We start from the raw sequence: 27,674 nt of genomic DNA, 5'->3' as shown, positions 1-27,674 counted from the left end.
CCTTCCCTCCCCACCTCCACCCCCCAAATTAGAATCTAGGAGTGGGGCTTTTTCCTGTTTAAGCTTCCCACATGATTGGGAACGACTGCCTGAGACACTTTGTCATAAAAACCCAAGGAATGCTGCCTGGTCCAACCAGGATCTGCCCGACACAGACAGAATGTTCTGGGAGGGCATGAAGAACTGCCTCTGTGTTCCAGTCTCTGTAGGTTTTTAAGTTTCTTTGTGTCTCATCCGCCCAAACTGGCCTATGCCTGCCCATTCCCCAACCTGTGCTTGACTTGTGGTCTAAGTGGGCTTCCTCTTGGCACTGGGGTGGGATGGATATTAGGGAGTTAATCACCACGTCACTATAAATGCTTTGATGGACGGTTCATATTGTTTCTAAATTAGTGTGATATCTGCCGTATTCTAGGTTTCAGCTTTTGAGACTTGAAACAATCTATTTCCCTCTTATTTGAATTTTGACCAGAATATTCCAACCATAAATCATAAATCTGTCAAACTGCTGTAAGTGCTGGGGACATGACAGCGTCCCTGCTGTCATGGAGCTTACCTACCTTCTGTATTAATTTTGGGTGGGAGGGGATGGAATTGGATAGTACACATGTAAATGAGTCCATGAAAGAGCAATGAGTAATAAGTGAACAAGATGATACGAGATGGTGAAAGAGCTAAAAAAATATAGAACAGGCTATAGGATAATGGCTGGGAGAAGGAAGCTGTTTTAGCAAGGATGGTCAGCGAGGCCTCCTTAAGGAGGTGGCACTTGAGCTGAGGCCTGAGTGCCACGAGGACCTAGCCATGCTTTGATCTCAGGGAAGACCATTCCTGGCAGAGGACACTTGGGAAAGCCCAGGAGAGGCTCACTTTGACTTCCCTGTTCAAGGAAGCTGGTAGTCAAGCACCAATGACTTACATGGATGTGATTCCTGAGAAACTAGGATTTTGGCATGCTTTCATACTCCTTTATGTTTTTACTATGAAATCAGAACTTTATTGTTAAGGTGACCGAGCATCGATAGAAATGATAAAGCAAAATAAATAAATAAATAAAAAGAAAAGAAAAATTTTAAATAGCATACACCATTTCTAGCTAAATTCAGAGGAATACAGATTCCTGGCGTAATGATGGGAACACAGCAAGTTGCCATCAACATGAAACAGAGAGGAAGTTCTGGGTGAAATACCCAAGTTCCCACTCCCGATTCCTGGTCAAGGGCTCTATGTTTAGAAAGAAATTTTATTTGTGAATTGGTTGTACATTTACAAAGTTCAAAGTTCAAAAAGTATAAAAGCAGTATATTCAGAGAAAAATCTTCCTTCCTTGAGCCCCTGTCTCCTTTCCACCGCTAACCTAGTTCCTTGGCCCAGGAGGGGGCGGTGTGTGTGTGGGGGGGAATAAGATCAGTCTCTGTTTAAACCCAGCCCTGCGGAATGTTCTGTTGCTTTGAGGCAGAAGAGAAGGTTTGGAATAAGGGTGGGGTGAGGAAGAGGGAGGGCCAGCCACAGAGAGAGCTCACTTTGTAAGGCCCAGTCTCCAGAACTTTCCAGAACTGCTCATTCCCCAAGCTGGAGGAAGGAAATGCTTTCCCCTCCCGCCAGGTCTAAAGAAAGCTTCACTTTCCTCCTCTTAGGAGCAGAATTGGGAAAGTGGATGCAGTGGCCGCTTTCTTCTCTCCTTTACAGCTTCCTTCAGGCTCAGTCCGCTTCATCTGACCAAAAGTACTCTCTGTCTCAATCCAGTTTACCAGCATATCAACACCTCTTTAAATTGAATGCAAATTTAAAAGCCACTACTAAAAATATTAAAATGATTTCTCCACCCCCTGCTTTAGCCTATTTATAATTTCAGCTGGTATATCATCCCAGGGTGTATTTTTGCTGTCTGCTATATAAAGTAGAACCTTCTTTTGTTAGCATGCGTGTGGATGATTTCACTGAGCTGAACCCTGCCTCATGCTTCTTTCTTGAATTCCAGATTGCTTACTGGGAAGTGTTTGATGGGTCAGTAATCAGAGAGTTGGACGGTTCCTTGTCCGGGGCCGTCAACGGCATGGATATCACCGTGGAAGGAGTGCACTTTGTCACAGGTCAGTCCTGGGATAAGAGAAGAAAGCCAAGCCCAGCTTATTTAAATGGGAATGTGGAACTCCCAGGCGGGAGGCAACTGGCAGTGACCACAAAAGGGTCTAAAGGGCAACGTGGTTAGATTCAGGCCTGAACACTGCAGCCGGTGTGGCTGGGAAAGAAAAATCCAGAAGTCACATTTCAATGAGAGGAAACATTTGCTCACGAGCCTTAGGGGCACAAATAAAACCTAAGCTTCCACTGCGTGCTTTTTTTTGTGGTGGGCAGCGATGAAAGAAACGGGCCTTTACACAACATTGTAAACCAATTATACTTCAATTTAAACAAATTAATTAATTTAAAAAAAAAGAAAGAAAGAAATGGGCCTTTACATGGGCTGGGCTGTCCAGTCTGCCTTGCTCTGCTATTTCCTACTGAAGTCTTAAATGCCAGGCTTTTCAGTCAGCATTTCCAGGGGGCATTCGCCACACAATGTGCCCATTGCAACAGCATCAGTCTCATTTCTTGCAGCCTCTTTGATTCTTCCAGACAGTAACCAGTTAATGTTCCAAATCAATAAAAGTTTCACAAACACATTTACGTAAAGCATGATATAAAATTAGACACGGTATGATCCCAATCACATATTCAGATGTATATCTGTGTAACTTACAGAGAAAAGACCAGAAGGAACTAAACCAAGATGTTACTAGTGGTTCTCTCTGGATGGTGGGATCAAGGGTGATGTCACCTCTTTACATTTTTTCCCCCCAAATTAACTACAACAGATCTAGATTTTTATAATCAAGGAAAAGAGTGTTTGTAAAGATATGTTTTTCTTCCTTTAAATCAGCAGATGGGGAATGTATTGAAAACGATCCAGTAATGTAAAATCAGGACTGTTTCTCTCTGTTCTGTTGCAGCAATGCCATATAACTGTTTGTCATTTTCAGGTGGAAATGACCATCTTGTCAAAGTTTGGGATTACAATGAGGGTGAAGTGACTCATGTTGGGGTGGGACACAGTGGCAACATCACCCGCATCCGGATAAGTCCAGGAAATCAGTACATCGTTAGCGTGAGTGCCGATGGGGCCATTTTGAGATGGAAGTACCCATTTCCCTCATGAAGCATTGGAGACCTCCTGGATTCACAGCATTGAATACCATCCTGTTGGAGGCTGAGCTTAGATAACTCCACGACTAGTCTTGCTTTCTCACATCTGTGTTTCTGTGCTTTGGTCAAAATATTTTATCTACAAGTTTCTCCTTTCCTTTATAGAATGCATTTTACATTCTCGAATTGTATATTAAAACCGAGATGTGTTCAAGAATAATTCGTCCAGACTGTAAAGTTTTTTTATTATGAGTAAGTTCCCAGTTGTTGGTTTCCTGTCATAATCTCCCTTCTATGACTCTGCAAAACCCACAGCCCTTCCTCATAATTTGTCCACAGATAACCATTGCTGTGAGTCTCTAAAAATAAGGAAGGTGAATTTACCTTCTTAATCAGCATTTCATTCGTCAAGCTGCCTGGGGCAAGACGTGGGTTTGGATCCAGATCTTGGGTAGGGTTTTTGTTTTGTTTGAACTCTCTGATAGTCTGTTTTGTAAAGCAAGAATACCTGCTCAAAAAGTGATTGTGAGAATTAAGTGAAATAATGTATTAAAGCATCGGCAGAGTTCATGACACAGAGTAGAAACTTCAATGTGAATTATGGTGCTTTCTCAAAGAAAATGTGTGTCGGGGATCTTGGGGGTAATTATCAAAGGTGAAATCTCATAGATGCTTTTCTGGAGTTAACCGTAAAATCTTTCTCCTCTGCTTACCATTAGAAGGGCGACAGAATGGACCTTGTGTATTGACCTTCCAACCAGGGACGGTGTCCTTTTCCAGGGAGGGTAAATAACGGTATTTCCCAGAAACACTTCAAGTCTCTAATTCACAGGACAGTCTTTTGTTCTGCACATATTCTTTATCCTTTACCTAATGCTTTTTTCCCCCCCTGCATCAGGTAACCTGCTGCTGCCCTATTTGACATATCAAGGTGGATATTTAATAAATGATGACCACTTATTCATCAAATAATAAGTAACATTTCAGGGCATTCATGTAATAATGCCTCCTGCTAATCTCTTGTTGAGCTAGAAATTGATGAGAAATTCACTTTGCGAGACTTTGCCGGATTAATTATAAACGTGACAGTTACAGGATAAAGTGAGCGAAGGAAGTCTCCAGGGAATCAAGGGCAAGGCAATTCCAAGTCAATTCTTATTGGGCAACAATTCAGCTGGGATTTTGCGGTACGGAGTGAACGTGAGACCTCCTAGGGGGCGCGCCCGGGAGCCGGAAAACTTCCTGGTGAGCAAATACTGAGGCTGGAAAGAGCTAAGCTGCGGGGTTGGCAGTCCACAGACCCTGCTCGAGTTCCGGCGTCTCTGCTTACGGGTCGTGTGGCCTCAGTCCATTGCGTTAACCTCTCTGAGCCCGTTTCTCCACCAAATAAACCGAGGACGGTCAAGTCTCGCTTGCAAGTTTTGATAAACTCTCTAAACTAGTCTGTAATTTAAACAAGCAAACCACAACCATCCCGGGTGTTTCTACACGTGGCTCCCAGTTCGGGTCCCAGGATGGCGGGTCCCGCAAAGGCTCTGCCTCCCCTGCGGGGCAGACGGTCTGGAAGGAGGTGGCGCCACCTGTCCGCACACACCTGAGCCTAAGGCGGAACCAGCGGCACCAAGGTGCTCTCCACCCCTTCGCCGCCCCCAGTGCGCGTCTCTCGCTACGCCGGAGGCTGCCCTCTGGGGAGTCTTCCTTTCCCTCCTCCTCACCTTCGCCTGGACGTAATTACAAGAAATTTAGCAATAGCCAGGGCTTTGCAATTTACTAGGGCGTTCCCATTTATCATTCCTCTATTATTTTCACAGCTTGAAGGCTGGGAGGGGACTAGGAGCAGAGGTTAAATTCAAGTCTGTAGGTTTAGGAGAGGTAAGGAAGGGGGAGGGAACCTGAACTCTGTGCTCCAGTGCTTTTATTCCTGGTCCGAGCGGCGGGGGCGGGACCCGGCGGGGGTGGGGGCGGCTGGGCGCTGCCCGGGGCGGGTCCTGCGGCCTGATTCCCGCGTGGGGCGGGGCGGCCCCGCCCTTGGCTCCGCCTCCGCCCGGTCCCGGCACACCTGGCCCGCAGGTAGCCGGCGCCCGGGCGTCTTTCCGAGCCTGGAAGGGCCTGTTGGCTGCTCGTCCGTCCGGCGCCCGGAGGCTGGGGGCTCCACTCCAGGAGGGGCGCCGGCGGGAGCCATGGACCCGGGCGCGGGGGCCGCGACCGGAGAGGGGCCGCCCGCGCCCCGGCCCCGCCGCCGCCGCTCCCTGCGCCGCCTGTTTGGCCGCTTCCTGCTGGCGCTGGGCAGCCGCTCCCGCCCCGGGGACTCGCCGCCCCGGCCCCAGCCCCAGCCCCAGCCGGGACACGGCTACGGCGACGGGGAGGGAGGCTTTGCTGGCCCCCCGGGCCCGGATCCAGCTGCGCCCGGAAGCCCCGGGGAGGAGCGCCCGCCCCGACCCCAGCCCCAGCTCCCCGTCGGCGACGGGGCGCGGACCCCGGGAGCTCAGGGCTTGAAGAACCACGGCAACACCTGTTTCATGAACGCCGTGGTGCAGTGTCTCAGCAACACCGACCTGCTGGCCGAGTTCCTGGCGCTGGGGCGCTACCGGGCGGCGCCGGGCCGCGCCGAGGTCACCGAGCAGCTGGCGGCGCTGGTGCGCGCACTCTGGACGCGCGAATACACGCCCCAACTTTCCGCCGAGTTCAAGGTAGGCAGCGCCGGGCTGCCTCCAGCCTTGACCGCTCGGCGGCAGCCACGTTCCGGCCTTTCGGGTTTCCCTTCTGGACCGTTGGGTGCTCCATCAGGAAAGGGGTTTCTTGGGGACTTCTCTAGATGGCATTTGCCAGTTAAGCCTCGGATTATCGCTTTGTTTTTTAAATTAAATTTATTTTTACATTTTTATTTATTTTTGTCTGCGTTGGGTCTTCGTTGCGGTGCGCGGGCTTCTCATTGCGGTGGTGGCTTTTCTTGTTGCGGAGCACAGGCTCTAGGCGTGCGGGCTTCAGCAGTTGTGGCACGCGGGCTCTAGAGCGCAGGCTCAGTAGTTGTGGTGCAGGGCTTAGCTGCTTCTCGGCATGTGGGATCTTCCCGGACCAGGGCTCGGGCCCGCGTCCCCTGCATTGACAGGCGGATTCTTAACCACTGCGCCACCAGTGAAGCCCATCGCCTTTGTTTTGAGTTGATTAATGTGTCAGCGCTTGAGGCGGGTGAGTGCAGGGAGCTGGTAGATTTGAGCGTATTCAGCATTTCTGCGCTCAGCAAACACTAGTTGAAGTATCGGAGGACTGTTCTAACGCCAGGGATAGAGTTTCCACTCTAGTTTCCAGTGCGGTGCGGGGAGTCGGACTTCGAAGGCCAAGGTCTAGGAGGAAGGAGGTGAATGATGAGAAGGACGCAGCCAGGCCAAGATCTAGGAGTAATCCCCACAGGGGGAGGGAGCAGCAAGTGCAAAGACCAGAGGCCTGAAGGAGCTGAGAACTGGAGGCATGAAGGAAAACTCGGGTGGCACTTGCCCAGTAGAGTAGAGTGGGGAGGAGATGAGGTTGGCCAGATCATGTAAGGTTTTGGAGGCAACGGTAAGGAGTTTGGCTTTTATTCTAAGCCCATCGAAAGCTGAGAACCTGTGTGCCAGGTACTGCGCTGAGGGCCTGGGAGAGGCAGTGGGTGTGCTATATTGGAGGTGGCATCCTTTTGCTTAGTGTGAATGAAATCCCCTAGGATGCGTTAGCGTGGGTTTGTATCCTTTGTTCCTGGGGTCACGGTCTACTTACTGGGTATGCTGCAGGGTCATGAGGCTTTGGAAGTTATGTGTATCACTTCACCCAGGATTAAAGCGGGGCATTTGTCTGGGGTCCCAGTTGGATTAAAGAGTGCTGATAATTGACGCGCATGGCTGGCTTCCTGCTAAAAAACCACAGTTCTGGGCAGAGAGCTGAAGCTCCCCAAAGACTAGGGATTGTTGTTCTTGGGGGAGAGGGAACTTGTCTGTGTTCATTCCACAAGCATCACTGCTCTTGAGTTTCAGCCTGAGAAAGCAATCCTTGCCATGTGACCCACGAGGATGCCAACCCCCACCGTCCTCTCTCCTGCTTCCACTAGTGAAGCACTGTTCTGCAGGCGTCAGTGGGTCAAATGGGTGTCAGTAATATCTCCTTTTGGCATCATTTGCTTTTTAAATGTGAGAGGCAGTATCCTTTAGTGGTTCAGAGCAAGGTCTTGGTTACCTTGAGCAAGTTACTAAAATCTCAACTGTGCCTCAGCTTTCCTTATCTGTAAAATGGGACTCTAGCGGTACCTACCTTCTTATAGGGTTGTTGTGAGGGTAAAATGAGCTAATTATAACTCCTCACCTGCAGAGACCTGGAGGGAGAGAGGTAATCCTGTGTACCTTTTCTATTGCTCCATGCATTCTCATCCAGTTACTGCAGCAATGGGAGAGACGGGAGTAGCTTGAAAAGTCTTCCAAATTAGTAATCACCCTCCATGACTCACCAGCGTTTTCTGTCTCTCTCGCCTGCTCTCAAATCCCTAGAGCCAAGAAGCTCCCTGTGAGCCTAGGGGAGCTGAAGGATAATCAAACTGTTAATATGTTAGTAAGGGTGTTATAAGCCGGGGTTCCTGGAACTTTCCTGGTAGGCAGCCTTGGAGAGAGTGGGGAAGGATTCCAGAATCTGTGCTTTTTAAACCTTGGGGATTGAAATCTGGGTGGGCTCCTCTTATTTTACAGATGAGGAAACATTTATTCATTCAACAAATATTGAGTGTCTAGATACTATAGAGGGAGCATGGAACACATGTGGGGTGATGAGTGCAAAACCTGACCCTGGGGCTCCTCTCCTGGAGCTTACGGTCCAGTGGGAGGGATGGATGTGAGTGAAGTAATACCACGGGCCCACGATTAGAACTGGTGACAAGTGCTACAAAATAAAGATGCTCTATTTACAATAGCCAGGGCATGGAAGCAACCTAAGTGTCCATCGACAGATGAATGGATGAAGAAGATGTGGCACATATATACAATGGAGTATTACTCAGCCATAAAAAGAAACGAAATTGAGTTATTTGTAGTGAGGTGGATGGACCTAGAGTCTGTCATACAGAGTGAAGTAAGTCAGAAAGAGAAAAACAAATACCGTACGCTAACACATATATATGGAATCTAAAAAAAAAAAAAAAAGGTTCTGATGAACCTAGGGGCAGGATAGGAATAAAGACACAGACGTAGAGAATGGACTTGAGGACACGGGGAGGGGGAAGGGTAAGCTGGGACGAAGTAAGAGAGTAGCATTGACATATATACACTACCAAATGTAATATAGACAGCTAGTGGGAAGCAGCTGCATAGCACAGGGAGATCAGCTCGGTGCTTTGTGACCACCTAGAGGGGTGGGATAAGGAGGGTGGGAGGGAGACGCAAGAGGGAGGGGATATGGGGATGTACGTATGCATATCGCTGATTCACTTTGTTATACAGCAGAAACTAACAGCACTGTAAAGCAATTATACTCCAATAAAGATGTTAAAATATAAATAATAAAAAATAAAGATGCTCTATGGCAATTCTGGCAGGAGGATATGATTGTTTGGGGAAGGTGGTGTGAGGAGGTGGGCTAGGAAGTCTTCCCAGGAGAGGGAACCACTGAGTTGAGTTTTGAAGGATGAAGGGTCAACTAAGAACATGGGAGGGTGGGAAAGTGCATTGTAGTTCCTGAGACTGAAACTGCCAGTCACTGAGGTGGGTGGGGCTGGGCAGGATAAGTGCCTGATAAAAAGAATTAATGAAAGCCTATGTGGCTGGGGGGAGGGGCCGGAGAATGGGTTTGGGAGAAGCCACAGAGGGTTGTGTAAAGGAGTTTGGCCTTTAAGAGGGATTATTAGCTTCACACCGAGGAAGGCAGGAAGCTGAGAAGCAGCCAGCAGGCTGGAGTGAGTTACCGCAGCCCAGCCACGCAAAAGGCATGGGTCTGTGGCGTTCCCCCTCCCTGGGCCCTGAGTCACCCAGCGTCCCAGTGATAGTAGGACCACTCTTTGTTTTAAGAGCAAATGAATAAATACATTTTAAAAAATCCTGTCCATGGTATTATTCATAATACTTTGATTTCTAATGATGTAATTAAATATATATAACTATAAAAAATTGGAAAGTGCTAAAATGTAAAAAAAAAAGATCTGGAACTCCACCCTCTAGAGATAACCATCATTAGTGTGTTGATGTGCTTCAAATCATGTGCAAACAATTGGAAATTCTAGTTTTGTATCTTGCTGTTTTCAGTTAAGTATTATCATAAGACTTTCTCCTGGTCATTAAAATGTTTTATAAAACTTAATTTTTAATGATTGTGTAATATTTCATTAAACGAACCAATCCCTAGGGAGATGTTTATGTACTGTACAATTTTCCAGCTATCATGCTACTTTGAAAATTCTTGTATTTAAATCATTGTCCTCAGCTCTGATCATTTCCATAAGCTTAATTCCTTGAAGTGAAACAACATGGTCAAAGCAAAGATGACTGTTTTGTTCTTTTTATGTTTGTTGCTTTTTTTTTTTTTTTTTTTAAATGGGAAAGATTTGGGTCCTAGAATCAGTGACTCTGTTAGCAGGACCCAGAGACCTGCTCTAGCACTTTTTGACTTTGTGTTTGTTTGGTTTTTTTAAAATTTTATTTATTTATTTATTTATGGCTGTGTTGGGTCTTCGTTTCTGTGCGAGGGCTTTCTCTAGTTGCGGCGAGCGGGGGCCACCCTTCATCACGGTGCATGGGCCTCTCACTATCACGGCCTCTCTTGTTGCGGAGCACAGGCTCCAGACGCGCAGGCTCAGTAGTTGTGGCTCACGGGCCTAGTTGCTCCGCGGCATGTGGGATCCTCCCAGACCAGGGCTCGAACCTGTGTCCCCTGCATTGGCAGGCAGATTCTCAACCACTGCGCCACCGTTTGTTGCTTTTTAAATCAACTTTTATGAGGTATAAATTATGTACAGTGAAAGGCACCCATTTTAAAAAATTGAGTTACATGTGAGATATAACACTGGGTAGGGTATATAATACATTGGTTTGATACATTTGTATTGCAGTATGATTACCAATAGTAACATTGGTTAACACCCCTATCTCGTCATGTAATTATCATTTCTTTTAGTGCTGGGAACAATTAAGATCCAGTGTCTTAGCAAGTTTATTGTTTACAGTACAGTTTTGTTGTCTATAATCACTGTACAGGTATACTTCATTTCATTGTACTTTGCAGATATTGCGTGCTTTACAAATTGAAGGTTTGTGACAACCCTGCATCGGTCAAGTCTATCAGCGCCCTTTTTCCAAGAGCATTTGCTCACTTTGTGTCTCTGTCGCATTTTGGTAATTCGCACAGTATCTACAACTTTTTCATTGTTATTATATTTGTTATGGCGATCTGTGATCAGTGATCTTTAATGTTACTATTGTAATTGTTTGGGGTGCCGTGAACTATGCCCATATAAGATGGTGAACTTAATAAATGTGTGTGTTCTGACTGCTCCACCAACCGACTGTTCCCCTACCTCTCTCCCTCTCCTGGGGCCTCCCTCTTCCCTGAGACACACAATATTGAAATTAGGCCAATTAATAACCCCACAATGGCCTCTAAGTGTTCAAGTGAAAGGAGAGGTCAATCCATGCGGCAAATGTCATCGTGGTCTTATTTTCAGAAATTGCCACAGTTACCCTGACCAGTCAGCAGCCACCAACATCGAGGCCAGACCCTCCACCAGCAACAGATTAGACTCGCTGAAGGCTCAGATGATGGTTAGCATTTTATTTATTTATTTACTTATTCATCTTTGCCATTTTATTTTTTTTGAATTTTATTTTATAATAAATTGTTTTTTAATTAAGGTCTGTAGGTTGTTTTTTTAGACACAGTGCTATTGTACATTGTAATATTGTAGTATTAAGAGAGTACAGAATAGTGTGAATATAATTTTATATGCCCTGGGAAACCAAAAAATTCACGTGACTTGCTTTATTGAGATATTTGCTTTATTATGGTGGTCTGGAACTGAACCTACAATAACTCTGAGGTCTGCCTGTACCATGTATTAGTCTCCAGGACTTATTTATCTACTAGTTACAACTATGTACCCTTACACACCATCTGTCCCATCCCTCCACCCTCAGTGCCTGATAACCACTGTTTTATTTTCTGCTTTTCCAATTTCGATTTTTTTTTAGATTCCACATGTAAGAGGTGTTATACACGATCTGTCTTTCTCTGTCTGACTTATTTCACTCAGCATAATGTCCTCATGGTCCATCCACATTGTTGCAAATGGCAGAATTTCTTTTCTCAGGGCTGAGTAAAAATTTTAAGTGTAGAATCTGATGAGTTTTGACATGTATGTACCTGTATAATCACCATCCCAATTTTAAGTATTTATTGTTTTTTAGTTTTTACATCAATTTTGTTGGGCTTGATTATTTTTAGTACCCACATTGACAAATTTCTTTCCAAATAATTATATCAAGTTGTAGATACACCAGCAATGCATATTGGTTATTCTCTCTTATTAATTTATGGAACAAAAAGAAACAGCATCTTGTTTTTACATTTGTTTTTTTGATTAGGAGTGAGGTGTTGGATTTTTCTATGCTTTTTTACTAGTTGTAAGACTGCTCTTGGAATTGTCTGTTCATGTGGTTTGTCTATCCATTCTGCCTTGGTCTTAATGTTCTTTTTTCTTGTTTGTGTAAGTTCCTTAACTCTAGTCATATTTGCTGCAGATATTTTCTCCCAACTCTCTCCTTCTCCCTACGGAAAGTTTTAGATTTATTTATATCATACCTTTTGATAAACATTCTATGTTATGTACTTCTAGTTTTTCTATGGCTATATTAAGGATTTCAGCCATCTGGAATTTATCGTAGCTCACGTGCTTGAGGATCAATTTTAGACTAACAATTTTAGACATACAGTATGCCTCAAGTGATACGGCGGAGGCATTGCTTTTTAAAAACAAGGATACCTTCATCACTTGTATGTTTTGGAAGTTCTGGACCAAACCAGTAAGACATGAAGTGGAAATGGAAAAAAAAAATATTGAACAGAAGGAAAATTACTAAATCGTTCTAGAAATCCGTATTTTAGAATAATCGCTGTTGCTAATGGGTTCAGGTACAACATAGACAGTCAAAAGCAAGACCCATTTAGAAACATATAAAAATGAGATTTCATACCTAAAAACAACCCAATGTATGAAATAAGTAGGAATACTTCTTAAAACAAATGTTATAAATTATCAGTGGTGAGAGGAAGAAATACACACACACACACACACACACACACCCCCACACCCACACACGGATAGAGCTATGCCATATTGCAGGGTAGAAATACCAAATATTGCTATTCATCTCTCCCAAGTTAAATCCCAAGGATTTAGCTTTAATGCAGTTCTAGTTACATTTCAGCAGACTTTCTATGGGAATGTTTTCTGTAGAATCAATAGGTAAAGTTATCTTAAAAAATTCTGTAAAATACCTGCCAGATACTGTTATAATTGGGAAAAGACCAATAAAGAATAGTGTTCACTGTAAAAAATATTTGCAATGTACAAATTAAAATGAAAAAGAAAATTACCTATGGTCCCATCTTTCTATAACCATTTGTTAATATTTTGCCATATATTTTCTGGTCTTTTACCTTTCTATCTATAAATATATTTTAAAATCTCAAATATATATTTTTGCTGTTTTTTTTTTTTTTTAACGACAGGATTATTTATCTTCTTTTCTCATTAGTATTTCCTCAAGCATAATTTTTAAGGCCATCTGATATAAGTGCGCAGTAAGTTCTCCCCAGATAACGTTGAGATATCTTTGCCTGGATCTCTCATTTCCTTAGGCTAAACCCCTTAAAGTGGAATCACTATGTTTATAAAGAGGAACATTATTAAGGCCTTATCTTGTCTGTCTTCTTGAAGTTGTCAAATTCTTTCTGGAAAGGTTGTGTGGCTTTATGGCCAGACTAAGAGGACAAGAGTGTCAGTCTTAAAGGATTAGCCTGATTAGCAGGAGAGGAATGGATCTCACATGGAAGAAAGAATAAGTAAAGGTGTAGCCCATAGAAGTGGGAAAGTATGTTTGGGGCACCCGAGTGGCTCATTTACCTGAAGCTTTGAAACATGAGACGGAGTGGTGAGTGATGGATGGGGCCAGGCTGGAGGAATCTGGATTATTAGGTGGTGAGTCAGCGAGTCGGGAAGGGTTTGGGTGGGGACACGACATTACCAGCTGGGCTGTGGGAAGAAGGGTCTGTCCTGTCCTGCAGGCAGTGGGTGGTCAGGGGGAGGTGCTGGCGGCCGGGCTCCCCTCGAGGTAGGCATTGCGGTCTGGATCCGCAGGAGTTAGGACTCAACAGTGGGAATGGGACTCTGGTGAAGGGGTGGGATGGAAACAGTTGGGAAGGCAGACTCAGAATGCTTGACTGATGTGGGTGTGAGATGGAACCTGCAAGAGGACCCTGACATTAAGAGAAAGAGCTGAGTTTAGAGACTTCGAGCTGGAGAGGCTGGCTGCCCCCCTGGGAGGGAATGTTGGTACTAAGGATGTAGGTTTGAGGGAGGCTGGGAGGTAGGGTTGCCAGGTAAAATACATGATGCCCCGCTCCATTTGAATTTCAGATAAACAATAACTTGTTAGTAGAAATATATTCCCAATATTGCCTGGGACATACTTATACCACAGACATTACCATTATTTACTGCTTATTCAAGGTTCATTTTATTTGCTCATTGGGCAGCCCTGCTTGGGGGTCAACGTGCAGAGAAGCCTAGATCCTCCAGTGCACCCAAGCTAGTGCGTTTCAAATAAAGACTCAGAACCAGCATTTCAGTTAATTAAATCTTGAATTTCGCTTCGGCTCATCCTAAAGTTTCCTTTAAGTCCCAAGGAAAGATGAAAAAAAAGGAAAAGAAAAAAAGCCCAGGGCCTTTGATTAGGTTGGCCTCGGTGAGATCCGCTGGGTTCACAGCTTTGCTCACACAGCTGCCTTGGGTGGGCATGAACAGAGGACAGACCTACAGGGGACAAGGCCTGCCCTGTGCACTCACACAGAGAAGGGGGTTTGCTTACACTCAGATGCTCGTGCTTGCACAAAAAAGACCCTGGGAGGATGCTAAGTAAGAAAATGTTCAAAGTGTCCTCCCTCTGGGGAGGGGAGGGGCACCCAGGCCTGGGAAGACTTTTCATTACTGTTCTTTTTATATTTTGAATTGTTTTTTTTTAAGTAGGTGCATATATTACCCTTTGAAATAAACTTTTTGAAAGCCGGAACATGCATTTACCCAGAAAATGACAAAGCTGTCACCTCGTCTAACAGGACAGCGTGAAGGGCGCAGGAATGTGAGTGCCACGAGGGCAGGGAATCATGTCGGAGTTGTAGCCCCAGGCCCTAGATTAGTGCCTGGCCCCTAGTAGGCACTCAACAAATAAATATTTATTAAAAGGATTAAGGACTGGCCCAAACATTTCGTGATCTAACCACAGAAGATGTTTGTACTTCTCAAGTTTCATTCATTTTAGGAAGAGGCAGTGAAGGAACCACATGCGTGGTATTTAAGGAAGCCCACTTCACTGGGCCATGTGGTCATTCTCAAAGAGGACAGTTGACGCCGTGGGAATGAAGGAAACCACCGTGGAGAGAGAAGGACAAGAAGCTGTGCACCTTTGGGGTGAACAGAGAGAGACAGCGTGGAAGTAGACTGAGGGCGTGGGTGGGGGGCCAGGCGAGCATGCCCCCCAGCAATCCAAGGACCAGAGCTTCAGGAAGGAGACATGGTCATCTCTATCAAAACATTCTACCACGTGATCCAGCAATCCCACTCCTGGGTATATTTCTAGAAAAAAATGAAAACACTAGTTCGAAAAGATACATGCACCCCAATGTTCATAGCAGCACTATTTACATTAGCCAAGACATGGAAGCAAACTAAGTGCCCGTCAACAGACAATTGGGGGCTTCCCTGGTGGCTCAGTGGTTAAGAGTACGCCTGCCAATGCAGGGGACACGGGTTCGAGCCCTGGTCAGGGAAGATCCCACGTGCCGCGGAGCAACTAAGCCTGTGCACCGCAACTACTGAGGCTGCGCTCTAGAGCCCGCGAGCCACAACTGCTGAGCCCGCATGCCACAACTACTGAAGCCCGCACGCCTAGAGCCTGTGTGCTCCGCAACAAGAGAAACCACCGCAATGAGAAGCCCGTGTGCAGCAACAAAGACCCAACACAGCCAAAAATAAATAAAATTAAATCTTAAAAAAAAAATCTTAATCATTAAAAAAAAACAATTGGATTAAGAAGATGTGGTATAAACATACAATGGAACATTTCTCAGCCATAAAAAAGAGTGAAATACTGCCATTTGCAGCAACATGGATGGACCTGGAGAATATTATGCTTAGTGAAGTAAGTCAAAGACAAATACTATATGATATCACATGTGGAATCTAAAAAATAATACAAATGAACCTATATTCAAACAGAAACATATAGCACACGGAACTCTACTCAAAAGACTCTAAAAAAGAGTGGAGATATATATATGTATAACTGATTTACTTTGCCGTACAGCAGAAACTTAACAACATTGTAAATCAACTATACTTCAATAAAAATTAAAATAAAATAAAAAAGAAACAAAACAAAACGGAAACAGACTCACAAACATAGAAAACAAACTTGTGGTTACCAAAGGGGAAAGGGACAAATTAGGGGTATGGGATTAACAGATACAAACTACCATACATAAAATAGATAAGCAACAAGGATTTACTGTATAGCACAGGGGATTATACCCATTATATTGTAACAACCTATAATGGAATAGAATCTACAAAATTACTGAATCACTACAATGTACACCTGAGACTAACACAATATTGTAAATCAACTATACTTTAATTAAAAAAATATATATATATATATATACATATATTCAACAGACAACCCTGTGGGTTTTCAAAGGACAGAATACACAATGGTAGTCTTTCTGGAAAAAACGATGCCTCCTCCTATACAGAGAACCCTCACAGCATTTGGGGACACGGCCCCCCAAATGACAGGCTTTAGCAGGAAAGACCATTTCTCGCCCCACGTTGTTTCTGACTTGTCATCCTGGTCAAGGCTGAAGTGCGACCATGGGTAGGCTTGGTGCTTCCAGGCCCTTGTTTGGATGTTTGAAGGGCCAAATTGCCCCTCAAAGTGCGGGCTTCTCACTGCAGTGGCTTCTGTTGCTGCGGAGCATGGGCTCTAGGCGTGCGGGCTTCAGTAGTTGTGGCCCGCAGGCTCTAGAGCTCAGGCTCAGTAGTTGTGGCACACGGGCCCAGTTGCTCCGCGGCATGTGGGATCTTCCCTGACCAGGGCTCGAACCCGTGTCCCCTGCATTGGCAGGCGGATTCTTAACCACTGCGCCACCAGGGAAGTCCCCAGTTGTCTGTTGATGGGCACTTAGTTTGCTTCCGTGTCTTGACTAATGTAAACATTCTTCTGTTCCTTTCAGAATGCGGTCTCCAAGTACGGCTCTCAGTTCCAAGGCAATTCCCAGCACGACGCCCTGGAGTTCCTGCTCTGGTTGCTGGATCGTGTGCACGAGGACTTGGAGGGCGCGGCCCCGGGGCTGGGGTCCGACAAGGTCAGTCGCCCTCGAAACAACACGTTGTGGTTTTTTTTTTTTAATACGGTCTATTATTTTTTATTTATTTATTTATTTATTTTTGGCTGTGTTGGGTCTTCGTTTCTGTGCGAGGGCTTTCTCCAGTTGCGGCGAGCGGGGGCCACTCTTCATCGCGGTGCGCGGGCCTCTCACTGTCGCGGCCTCTCTTGTTGCGGAGCACAGGCTCCAGACGCGCAGGCTCAGTAGTTGTGGCTCACGGGCTTAGTCGCTCCGCGGCATGTGGGATCTTCCCAGACCAGGGCTCGAACCCGTGTCCCCTGCATCGGCAGGCAGACTCTCAACCACCGCGCCACCAGGGAAGCCCAACACGTTGTGTTTGATTTTCTTTTTTCCCCTTGCGCATTTACTCAGCTCTTCAAAACTAAATCTTGAAATTCAGCTCCTAGATTTTTGTGTATTCTGCCTGCTGTTCACACGGTACCGTTCCCTGCTCCTTCCTCTTTGCCCCGTTTGTTTTAGACCAGACGTTTCCTCCCATCGCTGTTCCTCATCCTCTTTAATCCCAGTGATATGGTGAATAGGGTTTCTGTTTGGTTTAAAGTTTGAAAAAAAAAAATCTCCTTTTTGTCAATATCCTATGCCTTAGTATGGTCATCTGAGGCCATGAGTGCCGTTGCTTATTATTTTTAGATGCTTCCATTTTAACTCCACCCTTGCTTTTTCAGTTACTTATCCTACAGAGCAAGCGATTCCCAATCTTTTTTCTCAAGACACAGGATGGATGATCTTTACATGTGTGCACTCAGCAGTCCCAGATTTGGATGAAACCTCAAACCTTTGGGTGTAAGAAAGCCCTACGATCATTTGTAGTAGCCACCGCTAGTTGATAAATCAGCTGTGTTCTCTATGGGCTTTGCTAAATAAAGATCAGTGACGGGTTCTGCTCTAATCCTATCCTTTCATCTCTCTCTTAAGAAAGTAAAAACGAGTGAAGTTATTATTCCATGAGTGAGCAAAATTATTATAACAATATCCATGAATAATCTATAATTTTAAAAATGTTTCACAAGCTTTGGTAATTAATCAGTCGCATATTACTTTTGATGTGTCTCAGAACTGATCCAGATGCAGCTACAAGAACTGCTTTACTTGTTTTTTGTTTGTTTGTTTGTTTGTTTTAATTCTGGACATTTTATTCCCATCCCCCTCGTGAATCAATTAAAAAGCCCTTTGGAAGTGTTTCAATCTTTCACCCGTTACCTTCCCATCCTTACATTATCTACTCAGAGACCATTATTCTAGAGTAATAAAGATTGAATGGCAAAATGTGACACAAATGGACCTATCTACGAAACAGAAACAGACTCCCAGACATAGAGAACAGACTTGTGGTTGCCAAGGGGTAGGGGGTTGGGGGAGGGAAGTATTGGGAGTTTGGGATTAGCAGATGCAAACTAGTTTATACAGGATGGATAAACAACAAGGTCCTACTGTATAGCACAGGGAACTATATTCAATATCCTGAGAAAAATCGTAATGGAAAAGAATATGAAAAAGAATGGACATATATGTATAACTGAATCACTTTGCTGTGCAACAGAAATTAACACAACATTGCAAATCAACTATATTCAATAAAATAAATTTAAAAAATAAAAGCAAATAAATAAATAAATGGGGGAGAGACTGAACGGCAGTCACAGTTTGTAGGATGAATGAATCGAGATACGTAATGTGCAGCATGATGACTGTAGTTAATAATACCATATTGAGTGCTGGAAATTTGCTAAGAGAGTAATTTCAGGTCCTCTCACCACACACAAAAAACGTAACTACATGAGGAGATGGATATGTTGATTGGCTTGACTGAAGTAATCATTTCACCATGTAGATGTGTATCAAATCATCACGTTGCACTCCTTAAACACATACAATGTTTATTTAAAAACAAAATGGCTCAAGAAGCTGAGTCATTTTTTTTTCTTAACTTGTCCACACAGCCAGCTGTTGTCTTTGTTTCTTTCCCTTTTAAAAATGACAAGCGGCAACTTTAAGAAAAGGAGGGCATAACCATATATGTCTTGAATAAAGAATAGACCTCTTTTAAACAACAATATAATGTAGAAGCTAAGAGCTTGACAGAGCTGCAGAAAGAGTACTCATGTCTGAGACAGCAGGTTGCCAGATGCATGGAACAGGGAAGATAATGATTGTACAGTATTCTGTACTCCTCAGAGCACATCTTGGAGTGTTATACACAGTATGAGTAGCTACTATCATTTGCGGGGTGGTGTTAGCGTTATTATCCCCGTTTTATATATGGGTAAACCAAGAATCAGAGAGGCTGTGTAACCTTCCTGAAGCAGCACAGCTTAAGAAGAGGTAGAGTCAGGATTCAAATCCAAGGGAGGTCTGGCTTGAAAGCCTGTTTTCTTATCTTAAAAAGAACCATCCCAGGACTTCCCTAGTAGTCCAGTGGTTAAGACTTCACCTTCCACTGCAAGGGGCACAGGTTCGATCCCTGATTGGGGAACTAAGATCCCGCATGCCAAAAAGATAGAAAAATAAAAAGAGCCACTCCATTCACCCCCAAAACACACAAATGAAACAAAGCAAAAACTTCACCAAACAGAACCTGGGAGGACCAGACACTTAAAGGTTATGGTGGTTTCTCTGGGTTGTGGGATTGTGGGTGATTTTTCTTATACGTACAATGATTTTCTGTTTATCCAATTCAGACCCTTTTAGTTGCAACTTGGTCCAACTTAAGGAGAGGGCGTTTATTGGCTTTTAGAACTTGTGAGTCCAAGGGTTGATCCAGCTTCAGGTAGGGCTGGATCCAAGGTCTCCTTATCTCTTGTCTTTCTCTTCATTCTCAGACTGACTCTGCCCATCTAGTGGCAGGAGGGCCCCCTGCAATGCTCATAGAGCCTTTTTCACTTGGGATTCCAGAAAAAGCCCAGGCAAGAGTCCGATTGTCTTAGCGTGGCTCACATGTCCATTCCTGGGCAGGTGGCCAGCAGGATGGAATATTCTGATTGGGCACATGGGTCCCATGCCTGTGGGGTGAACTCCACCCAAATCACATGGGTAAGGAAGGTTTCTGTAGAGCTGGGGCACGTTGGAAAGGAATGCTGAGATGACAAACGTGTCACTACACTGTATTCCATAATCTTAGCATGAACACATTTTGAAATCAGAATGATGTATTAAAAAGAGAGAGATACTGTTTATTGAAGTGTGTTACGTGCCAGGCATTTCATATGATGCTTTTCATGACTTATTTCACTGACGCATAGGAGACACTCAATAAACCCCTGAATGGTTGAATAAATTAAGTAGTTATCATGCTTTAATATTTGATAACTCATAATAAGGATAATAATAAGTAACTCATAATAAGGTTAATTCATATATTACAGTTAACGGAAATTTAGGTTAAGTTGTCCAAGGTCATTCAACTTCTACCTGTGGAAAGAGAATCAAATCTGAGTCTGTCTATTTCAAAGCCAGTGTGCTGGATCCCTTTCCTTATCCTGAGTTTCTTGTGCTTTCTGTTTCCCACCAGAGGGAGGGAGGAGACCCGGGTGCCTCTTCCTTCTGGCTGCATCTAGAATAGGCTTCTTGGGAGTTTCCTGGTGGCCTAGTGGTTAGCATTCCGGGCTTTCACTGCCATGGCCTGGGTTCAATCCCTGGTCAGGGAACTGATATCCCGTAAGCCATGTGGCACGGCCAAAAAAAAAAAAGTTTTTTGTCCCATTTTCCACTCCCTGGCTGTGCCAGGCAGTGCTCCTGGAAAGTAGGAGGGATAAGCAGCCTTCCCAATTACCTTTCAGTCTTCTTCTTTTGTGCCTTTGTGGTAGGAAAAGGCTTTGGACTTAAGGATGAGGAAGAGCACAGAGAGGTTAAGTAACTTGCCCTAAGTCACACAGCAAGTCAGTGGGAGAGCCAGGATCCAGATCTAGAAAATTCAACTCTAGAACAGGGCTTCTTAACCTCAGCACGTTTGACACTGGGGCTGGGTAATTCTTTGCTGGGAGGGGAGTTGTCCTGTGCGTTGTAGCATTTGTAGCGCCCCTCTACCTACCAGATGCCGGTGGTACCCCTAACTGTGATTGATAACCAAAAATGTCTCCAGACATGGCCAAATGTCCCCTGGTGGGGGGAGGGAAAAGCGTTTCCCCATTGAGAACCTCTGCTCTGGAGCCTTTGCTCCCAACCACAGTTCACCACCCCCAAACCTTTCTTTAAGATGCCTTTGAGTTTATTTAAGCCAATAATCCATAACAACTTCAAAACCCACATAAAAGCAGCCCTAATTGGTCTTCCAATTTCCAGTGTGCCCTGCTACTATATGTATATGTTCTCCACGCTACAGCCAGAGGGATCTTTTCAGAAAGGAAATAAGATCACGTCACTCTCCTGCTTAAATTCCCCTGGCGGCTTCCTGTTGCACTTACAACAGAATCCGGACTCCCACGTGGCTGACGGGACCCTACCTGACTGGCCCACCAATCACTCCACCTGGTTTCAGGCCCCTCTGCCCCTTGCTCATCGTTCTCAGCCACGCTGGCTGCTTTCTGTTCCTTTAATGGCTAAGGGTGTCAGGAGGGCACCACAACCCAGCAAGACCAGGGGTGGTTGTTGGTCGGAGAGAGGAGCTTGCGCCACTCTTCATTTGATCTGATTGAAACCAGAAAAGGTCTTTTTCTCTGTCTGGGGTCAAAACCTCTCCTGAAATTCACTCTTAGAAAATCGGGCTGCCTGCGGAGGCCTGGCTGTGAACGCTTGAAGGTAAAAGAGCAGAGCTATTGGACTATTTGGCACAAACTTCATTTTCTGTTTCCAAGAAGGAAATGGACTGACCCCTGTGTAACTCTGAACAATTTTTCTTTCTAGGGTTATTTCTGTTTCAAAACATATGAAAGCCATGTAGTTCGATTTATTTGAAACTAGAATAGAAAACATAACGACCACTTTCTTCTCTGTTAATGCAACGATAAATGTTTTTGTCTGGTGAATAGGGCATCTTTTTTTTTTTTTTTTTTATGAAACTCTCTAGGAGTTAAGCCAGTATTTTATTTATTTATTTATTTTTGGCTGTGTTGGGTCTTCGTTTCTGTGTGAGGGCTTTCTCTAGTTGCGGCAAGCAAGGCCACTCTTTATCGCGGTGCGCGGGCCTTTCACCGTCGCGGCCTCTCTTGTTGCGGAGCACAGGCTCCAGACGTGCAGGCTCAGTAGTTGTGGCTCACAGACCCAGTTGCTCCGCGGTATATGGGATCCTCCCAGACCAGGGCGCGAACCCGTGTCCCCTGCGTTGGCAGGCAGATTCTCAACCACTGCGCCACCAGGGAAGCCCCTAGGGCATCTTTTCACTATCCTGTAGACACTGGGACACTAGCAACCTTTCGGGTAGTTTATCTTATAGAAAACGCCACTCTTGCAGAATTAAGAAAGGGATGAGCCTGGGGAGAGGACCAGGAAGCTAACATTTATTAAGCACCTACTGTGTGCCAGGCAGGATACCCACATCTTTTTTGGTTTAAATGACGGCTCCATGAGGTGGATGTAATACTCCTATTCCTTTTAGATGTGGAATGAGGCTCAGGGAGAGTTTTAGGGTCACTTGGTTAGCAGGGTAGCGCCAGCTGGGTCTCACCTGATAGACCATGCTTTGTGAGTGACCCTCTGCTGCCTCTTACCCCAGCCTTGTTTGGGATTTTCACTTTCCATACCCATCCTTGGATGGTCCCATTCACAGCCTCTCTCAACGCGTGCTGCCTTATCATCTGGATGCAGAAGCAGCCCGGAGGAACAGCAGCCAACCAGATGACTCAAACAAGAAGGGGATTAGTTGTAAGGCCAAGGAGGAGTGTGCAGAATCGAAAGGAAGGCTGAAGACCAGGCTTGGAACCATCAAGAACCAGACAGCCCTGGGGTGAGGGTGTCTCAGTGGCAGGAGCGGCTAAATCCTCCAGCCTGGACACTTCTGCTAGAGTCGCTGTTTGCAGCCTTTGGGTCACTCTGCCCATGACTGACACGCAGGGCAGGAACATTTCATCCGTCTAGCTTGGGTCATATGCCTGCCTGTCTCTTGGTAAGGGAGGACAGGACCCCCGAGGAAAGAGCCTTCCCCACCTCCCCATGGACTGAGGCTACTCCCAAAGAAGAAGGGTCAATCCTGAGCAGGCCCAGGTGCCAGTGTCTGCTCTGTATCCAAGTTCTCTCTCTCCTCCGAGCCCTTCATTCACCTGCCGTAGGTGTCTCTGCCTCAAACTTGGCTTGCCCTCCCCTCCTCCCCTGACCCACTTCTCCTTTTGCCTTTCCCTCTTCTGTTAATGGAAAGTGGTTCTCCAGGCATCAGACTGGAAGCTTGGAGCTGGCCCTGTGTATCCCTCCCTCTGTCTCCGTGTCCTTCCCCATCAGGTGCTCAGTTATGAGCTGTGCACACAGGGTGTCTTGATTGAGTTCCTCCCTCCTTTTTATGTTCATGGCTCCTACTCTAGTTCACCCTGTTGGCACCCGGACTCTTGAGCCTCATAATTTGTGTTCTAACTCCAGACGCCCCCTCCTTCATCGTGTGCATGCCTGTCAGGTTATAGCGTGTCTCTGTGCATGTAGCCACCGCTTAGGTTCAAAACCCATTAGATACTCCCCATCGTGTAACAACAGCAAACACTTGTACAGTGCTTGCTGTGTGCCAGGCACTATTCTAAGTGTTTTATATATATTAACTCTTTTAATCTCAAAATATCTCCAGCACGTTGGTACTATCGTTCATTACCCCTTTATTAAATTGGAAAACCATGGAACAAAGAGCTTAAGTAATTGATTTAGCTGCATCAGAGGTTGAGAAACTCTCTCAGCTAAGTGCCAGTGCAAGGATTTGAACCCCAGCAGTCTGACTCCAGAGTTTAACCCTTAACCCTGGTACTATGCTGTTTACTGAACCAGGAATCTTCTTTAGGACATTTAAGTCCCCATCCAACATGGTACCAGGCTCCCTCTCTAGCTCTGTTTTCTACTCCCCTTTGTACATCCTGTATTCTGGTCAAATTGGGTTTAATGAAATAGTGGGACTGATTGTTCTTAGTATTTGTCACTCTTATTTGTACCAAAATTTTATTATGAAAAATTTCAAACATGGAAAAGTTGAATTCCTTATACAGCGAATATCTCCTACCCACCACCTAGATTCTATCATTTACATTTTACTAAAATTGCTTTATCATGTATTTATCTACCTATCCATCCGTCTGTCCACTCATCACTCCATCTTTTTCTCATCTTTTTCTTTTTTGGATGCATTTTAAATTAAATTTCAGACATCAGTACATTTCTCCCCAAACACTTCCCCTGTGGTCCTTTCTCCTGGCTCTTTGAGGGTGCCAGGCTTAAAGATGGGAGTGATGTGGCCATAAGCCATGGAATTCCCACAGTTCCCAGAAGGTGGAAGAGGCAAGGAACATATTTTCCCCCGGAACCTCCAGAGGGGGTGCGGCCTTGCTGACACCTTGGTTTCGGCTCCGTGATGCTGATTTTGGATGTTCAGTCTCGAGACCTGTGAGGGGACACATTCTGTTGTTTCAAGCCACTAGTTTGTGGTCGTTTGTTACAGCAGCAACAGGACACTTATAGGTAAGGGAATGTAGAGAAGGATACAATAGGACAGATTGTGGAGGGAGGAGCCTCATGCATTCATTATTCTAAGGTGCAAACCTGGTCTGAGAAAGACAATGCTCATGTGAAGACTGGCTCCCTGGAAAATGTGGACAGACACAGCTTAGCAGGTGGAAGATGGGCAGATTTGGTGTGGATGTATTTGAAGTGATGGCGGCTCACCCAAGTGAAATGTACAGGAGGCATCTAGACACAGGGGGCCTAGAAGGATGGAGGTAAAGAATGGGGTAGTCAATCCAGAGGTAATGGTTGGGGCTGGGTGAGCATGTGTGAGTGTTCGCCAAGGTTCATGCTCTTTCAGCACACACACGCACACACACACACACACACACTCTCATACTCTCTCTCCCGCTGTCTCTCTCTCCTCTCCCTCTCTCTCTCTGTCTCTATCTCTGTTGGAATTGGGGAGGTCCAGGGATTGAAGGAGGGGCGGATTACGGTAAGTCAACATGGAAGGTCCTGGCTCTGCAGGTCTAGGTCCACAGAATGGTGCTGAGGACCCAGGAGGACGTGTAGCTTTGCGGGTCTGAACGCAGCGGAGTGATGAGAGGCACGTCTGATCTTGCTTCCTCTCCTCCTTTCTTTGCAGCTTCAGCCTGAAGCCGGGAAGACCTCCGAGAACCTCCTGTCGCCACCAGCTCAGCTTCCTCTAGGCCAAAGCTTTGTGCAAAGCCACTTTCAAGCACAGTACAGGTAAGAATGGGGTGTGTTTAGAATCTGTCCTTAAGGACTCAGCAAACTCCTATGCTGGTAACTAACCTCCCTTTGCCAGGTTTACCCCGAGATTACAAAACAACAGAAACCATAAACACCCTTCTCTCTCCCATTATAAATCCCAATTACCCACTCACTTCTATTGTCTCTGACCCTCAGTATTTCATTTTTTGTGTTTTTTATTTATTTTTGGCTGCGTTGGGTCTTCGTTGCTGCGCACGGGCTTTCTCTAGTTGCGGCGAGCGGGGGCAACTCTTCGTTGCTGTGCGCTGGCTTCTCATTGCAGCGGCTTCTCTTGTTGCGGAGCACAGGCTCTAGGCACGCGGGCTTCAGTAGTTGTGGCGCACGGGCTTAGTTGCTCTGCGGCATGTGGGATCTTCCCGGACCGGGGATCGAACCCGTGTCCCCTGCATTGGCAGGCGGATTCTTAACCACTGCGCCACCAGGGAAACCGCCTCAGTATTTCTTTTCTTTCTTGCTGTCTCCTGGGCCTTCCATCCCCCCCTTGAAGAAGGGGTGATGCAAGCGTGGTTCTCCAGAGTATGAATGTGCAGGCCAGGATCTCCCCAGCAGGCCATCATTGAGAAGTGGATGAGATCTTTCTGGTTTGTTCTTTATTGCCAGAGAGCCGAGTTTCACACATTATTTCGAGTTCAAGATTTCCCAGCATAATGGAGGATATAAAAGATATATCATTATATAGACTCTGACTTCAGAAAGTATATGTTCTCTTTGGGCTTTTATATATGACAGTTCAGAGATTCACATAAGGCAGAATATTTTCAAGAATGACAATGTTGTAGTGAAAGCACTAACCCCCGGGGCTTCTCGGAGGAGGTATGCCTTTCCACGGGCTCTGCAGGGTGAATAGGGTTGAAAGGGTGGGAACATATTCAATAAGAGTGACGCCCGCTTCGAGGTGGGAATGAGCACACTGATGAAGATTGAGGGGAGGCCAATGGTTACATATATGTTCGCCCAGATATTTTGTGATTTAACTTACAAGAGCCCAAGGAGATGAGGTACAATCTGGGGTCAGGCATTTCGCGAGGACACATAGTAAATGGCAGAACCAGGATTTGACCTTTGATAAATCTCTGAAGCACGAGTCCTGTTTCTGCTTCTTTGTAATTCTTCCTCTTGGGTGGCCCTTCCATCTGACCTTGTTCTTTCCCTGTGCGGTTCTGCTGTTACTTCATGCACAAAAGCTTTGCCTTCCTGTTCTCCATTATGGATACCAAAACATTTTTTTGTATTTTTCTTTTGGATGTTGCATTAAATCACTTTCAAAGGTGGGCTTTTCTCTGAGTCTTCTGGATGCTCTTCTTTTTCCTTTGCCTTGTTGTCTTTTTCATAAGCCTCCTGTTGGGTTTTTTTGTTTTTTTTGTTTTTAATTTTTATTTATTTGTTTATTTATTTATGGCTGTGTTGGGTCTTCGTTTCTGTGCGAGGGCTTTCTCTAGTTGCGGCAAGTGGGGGCTACTCTTCATCGCGGTGCGCGGGCTCTCTTGTTGCGGAGCACAGGCTCCAGACGCGCAGGCTCAGTAATTGTGGCTCACGGGCCTAGTTGCTCCGCGGCATGTGGGATCTTCCCAGGCCAGGGCTCGAACCCGTGTCCCCTGCATTGGCAGGCAGACTCTCAACCACTGCGCCACCAGGGAAGCCCCCTCCTGTTGGTTTTTTATCTCTTATTTACTTCAAACAAAGTAACGATTATTCAGCCTTCTAGAATTCACTTACAGCTATTTACTTCCATACTTTTGGGAGATTTGTATTCTTTGTATTTAGAAAGGAGAAGATGACTTAAAATTGCCCAGAAACTGTGCTAATTAAGGATTTATGTTATATTCATTGATCGTCCATAATATAATTTGGATGTGATCACTGTCTTTGAGGTGATTATTTATTTAGGAAGAGCAAGTAGTTTTGGAAACACTTTGGAAGAATGCCAAAGCTGCTTTCCCACTGGAACAGAAAATCCATAGCACTTGAGAAGTTCCCTCACCCTGCCCCACCCAGGAGAAGGACCTCAAACGACCTTGAATGGCAGCCACAATGACCCTGGGGCACTCCCCTCCTGCCCTTGCTTGCTTACCACACTGGGTGATTCACATCTCTTCTAGATGAGCCCCGGTCTCATTGTTGTCCGTGAAGAAATGCCCACTGATTTCCTAAGAGAAGTGGTGATGCACTACGAGATTTACATGGAGGAAACCTAGATTTCGCGTCTACTAACTAACCTTTTAGCCATGAAAGCTGCTTGCAGGGCATCTGTCTTATCTCCAGGTACTCAAAGCAGAGGCTGCTTGAAAGCAAAATAAGGAGACAGAGGAAAAGAAGAATAGAGGAGGAGGGAGAAGAAAATCTAGAAGGAGGGAGGGGGAGGCATAAGGCAAGGGCGTGTTAGAGCTTGGGGAAGGGTCACCGTGATTGCCTTCAGGTGCCCCTCCTCTGTGTCCCCGTACCAT

At 45.4% G+C, this 27,674-nt stretch overlaps 2 protein-coding genes across 4 annotated transcripts in view; both read left to right on the top strand.

Moving 5' to 3' along the window:
- The window catches only part of CFAP52 (cilia and flagella associated protein 52), a 37,812-nt gene extending 34,613 nt beyond the window's left edge, over positions 1 to 3,199 (top strand). For both annotated transcript variants that reach the window (XM_061176002.1, XM_061176001.1), the window contains 2 exons: positions 1,982 to 2,093; positions 3,024 to 3,199. In XM_061176002.1, the coding sequence (XP_061031985.1) occupies positions 1,982 to 2,093; positions 3,024 to 3,199 (288 nt within the window). The remainder of the gene's footprint in view (positions 1 to 1,981; positions 2,094 to 3,023) is intronic.
- Positions 3,200 to 5,232: 2,033 nt separating this feature from the next.
- Positions 5,233 to 27,674, top strand: part of USP43 (ubiquitin specific peptidase 43) — a 61,494-nt gene continuing 39,052 nt past the window's right edge. For both annotated transcript variants that reach the window (XM_061175063.1, XM_061175062.1), the window contains exons 1-3: positions 5,233 to 5,876; positions 16,699 to 16,830; positions 25,082 to 25,185. In XM_061175063.1, coding sequence (XP_061031046.1) covers positions 5,367 to 5,876; positions 16,699 to 16,830; positions 25,082 to 25,185 — 746 coding nt within the window. In that variant the 5' untranslated portion in view covers positions 5,233 to 5,366. The remainder of the gene's footprint in view (positions 5,877 to 16,698; positions 16,831 to 25,081; positions 25,186 to 27,674) is intronic.

The sequence above is a fragment of the Eubalaena glacialis genome, chromosome 19 (assembly GCF_028564815.1).
Source record: "Eubalaena glacialis isolate mEubGla1 chromosome 19, mEubGla1.1.hap2.+ XY, whole genome shotgun sequence".
NCBI classification, from domain to species: Eukaryota; Metazoa; Chordata; class Mammalia; order Artiodactyla; family Balaenidae; genus Eubalaena; species Eubalaena glacialis.
This window is presented reverse-complemented; position numbering and strand designations above follow the sequence as displayed.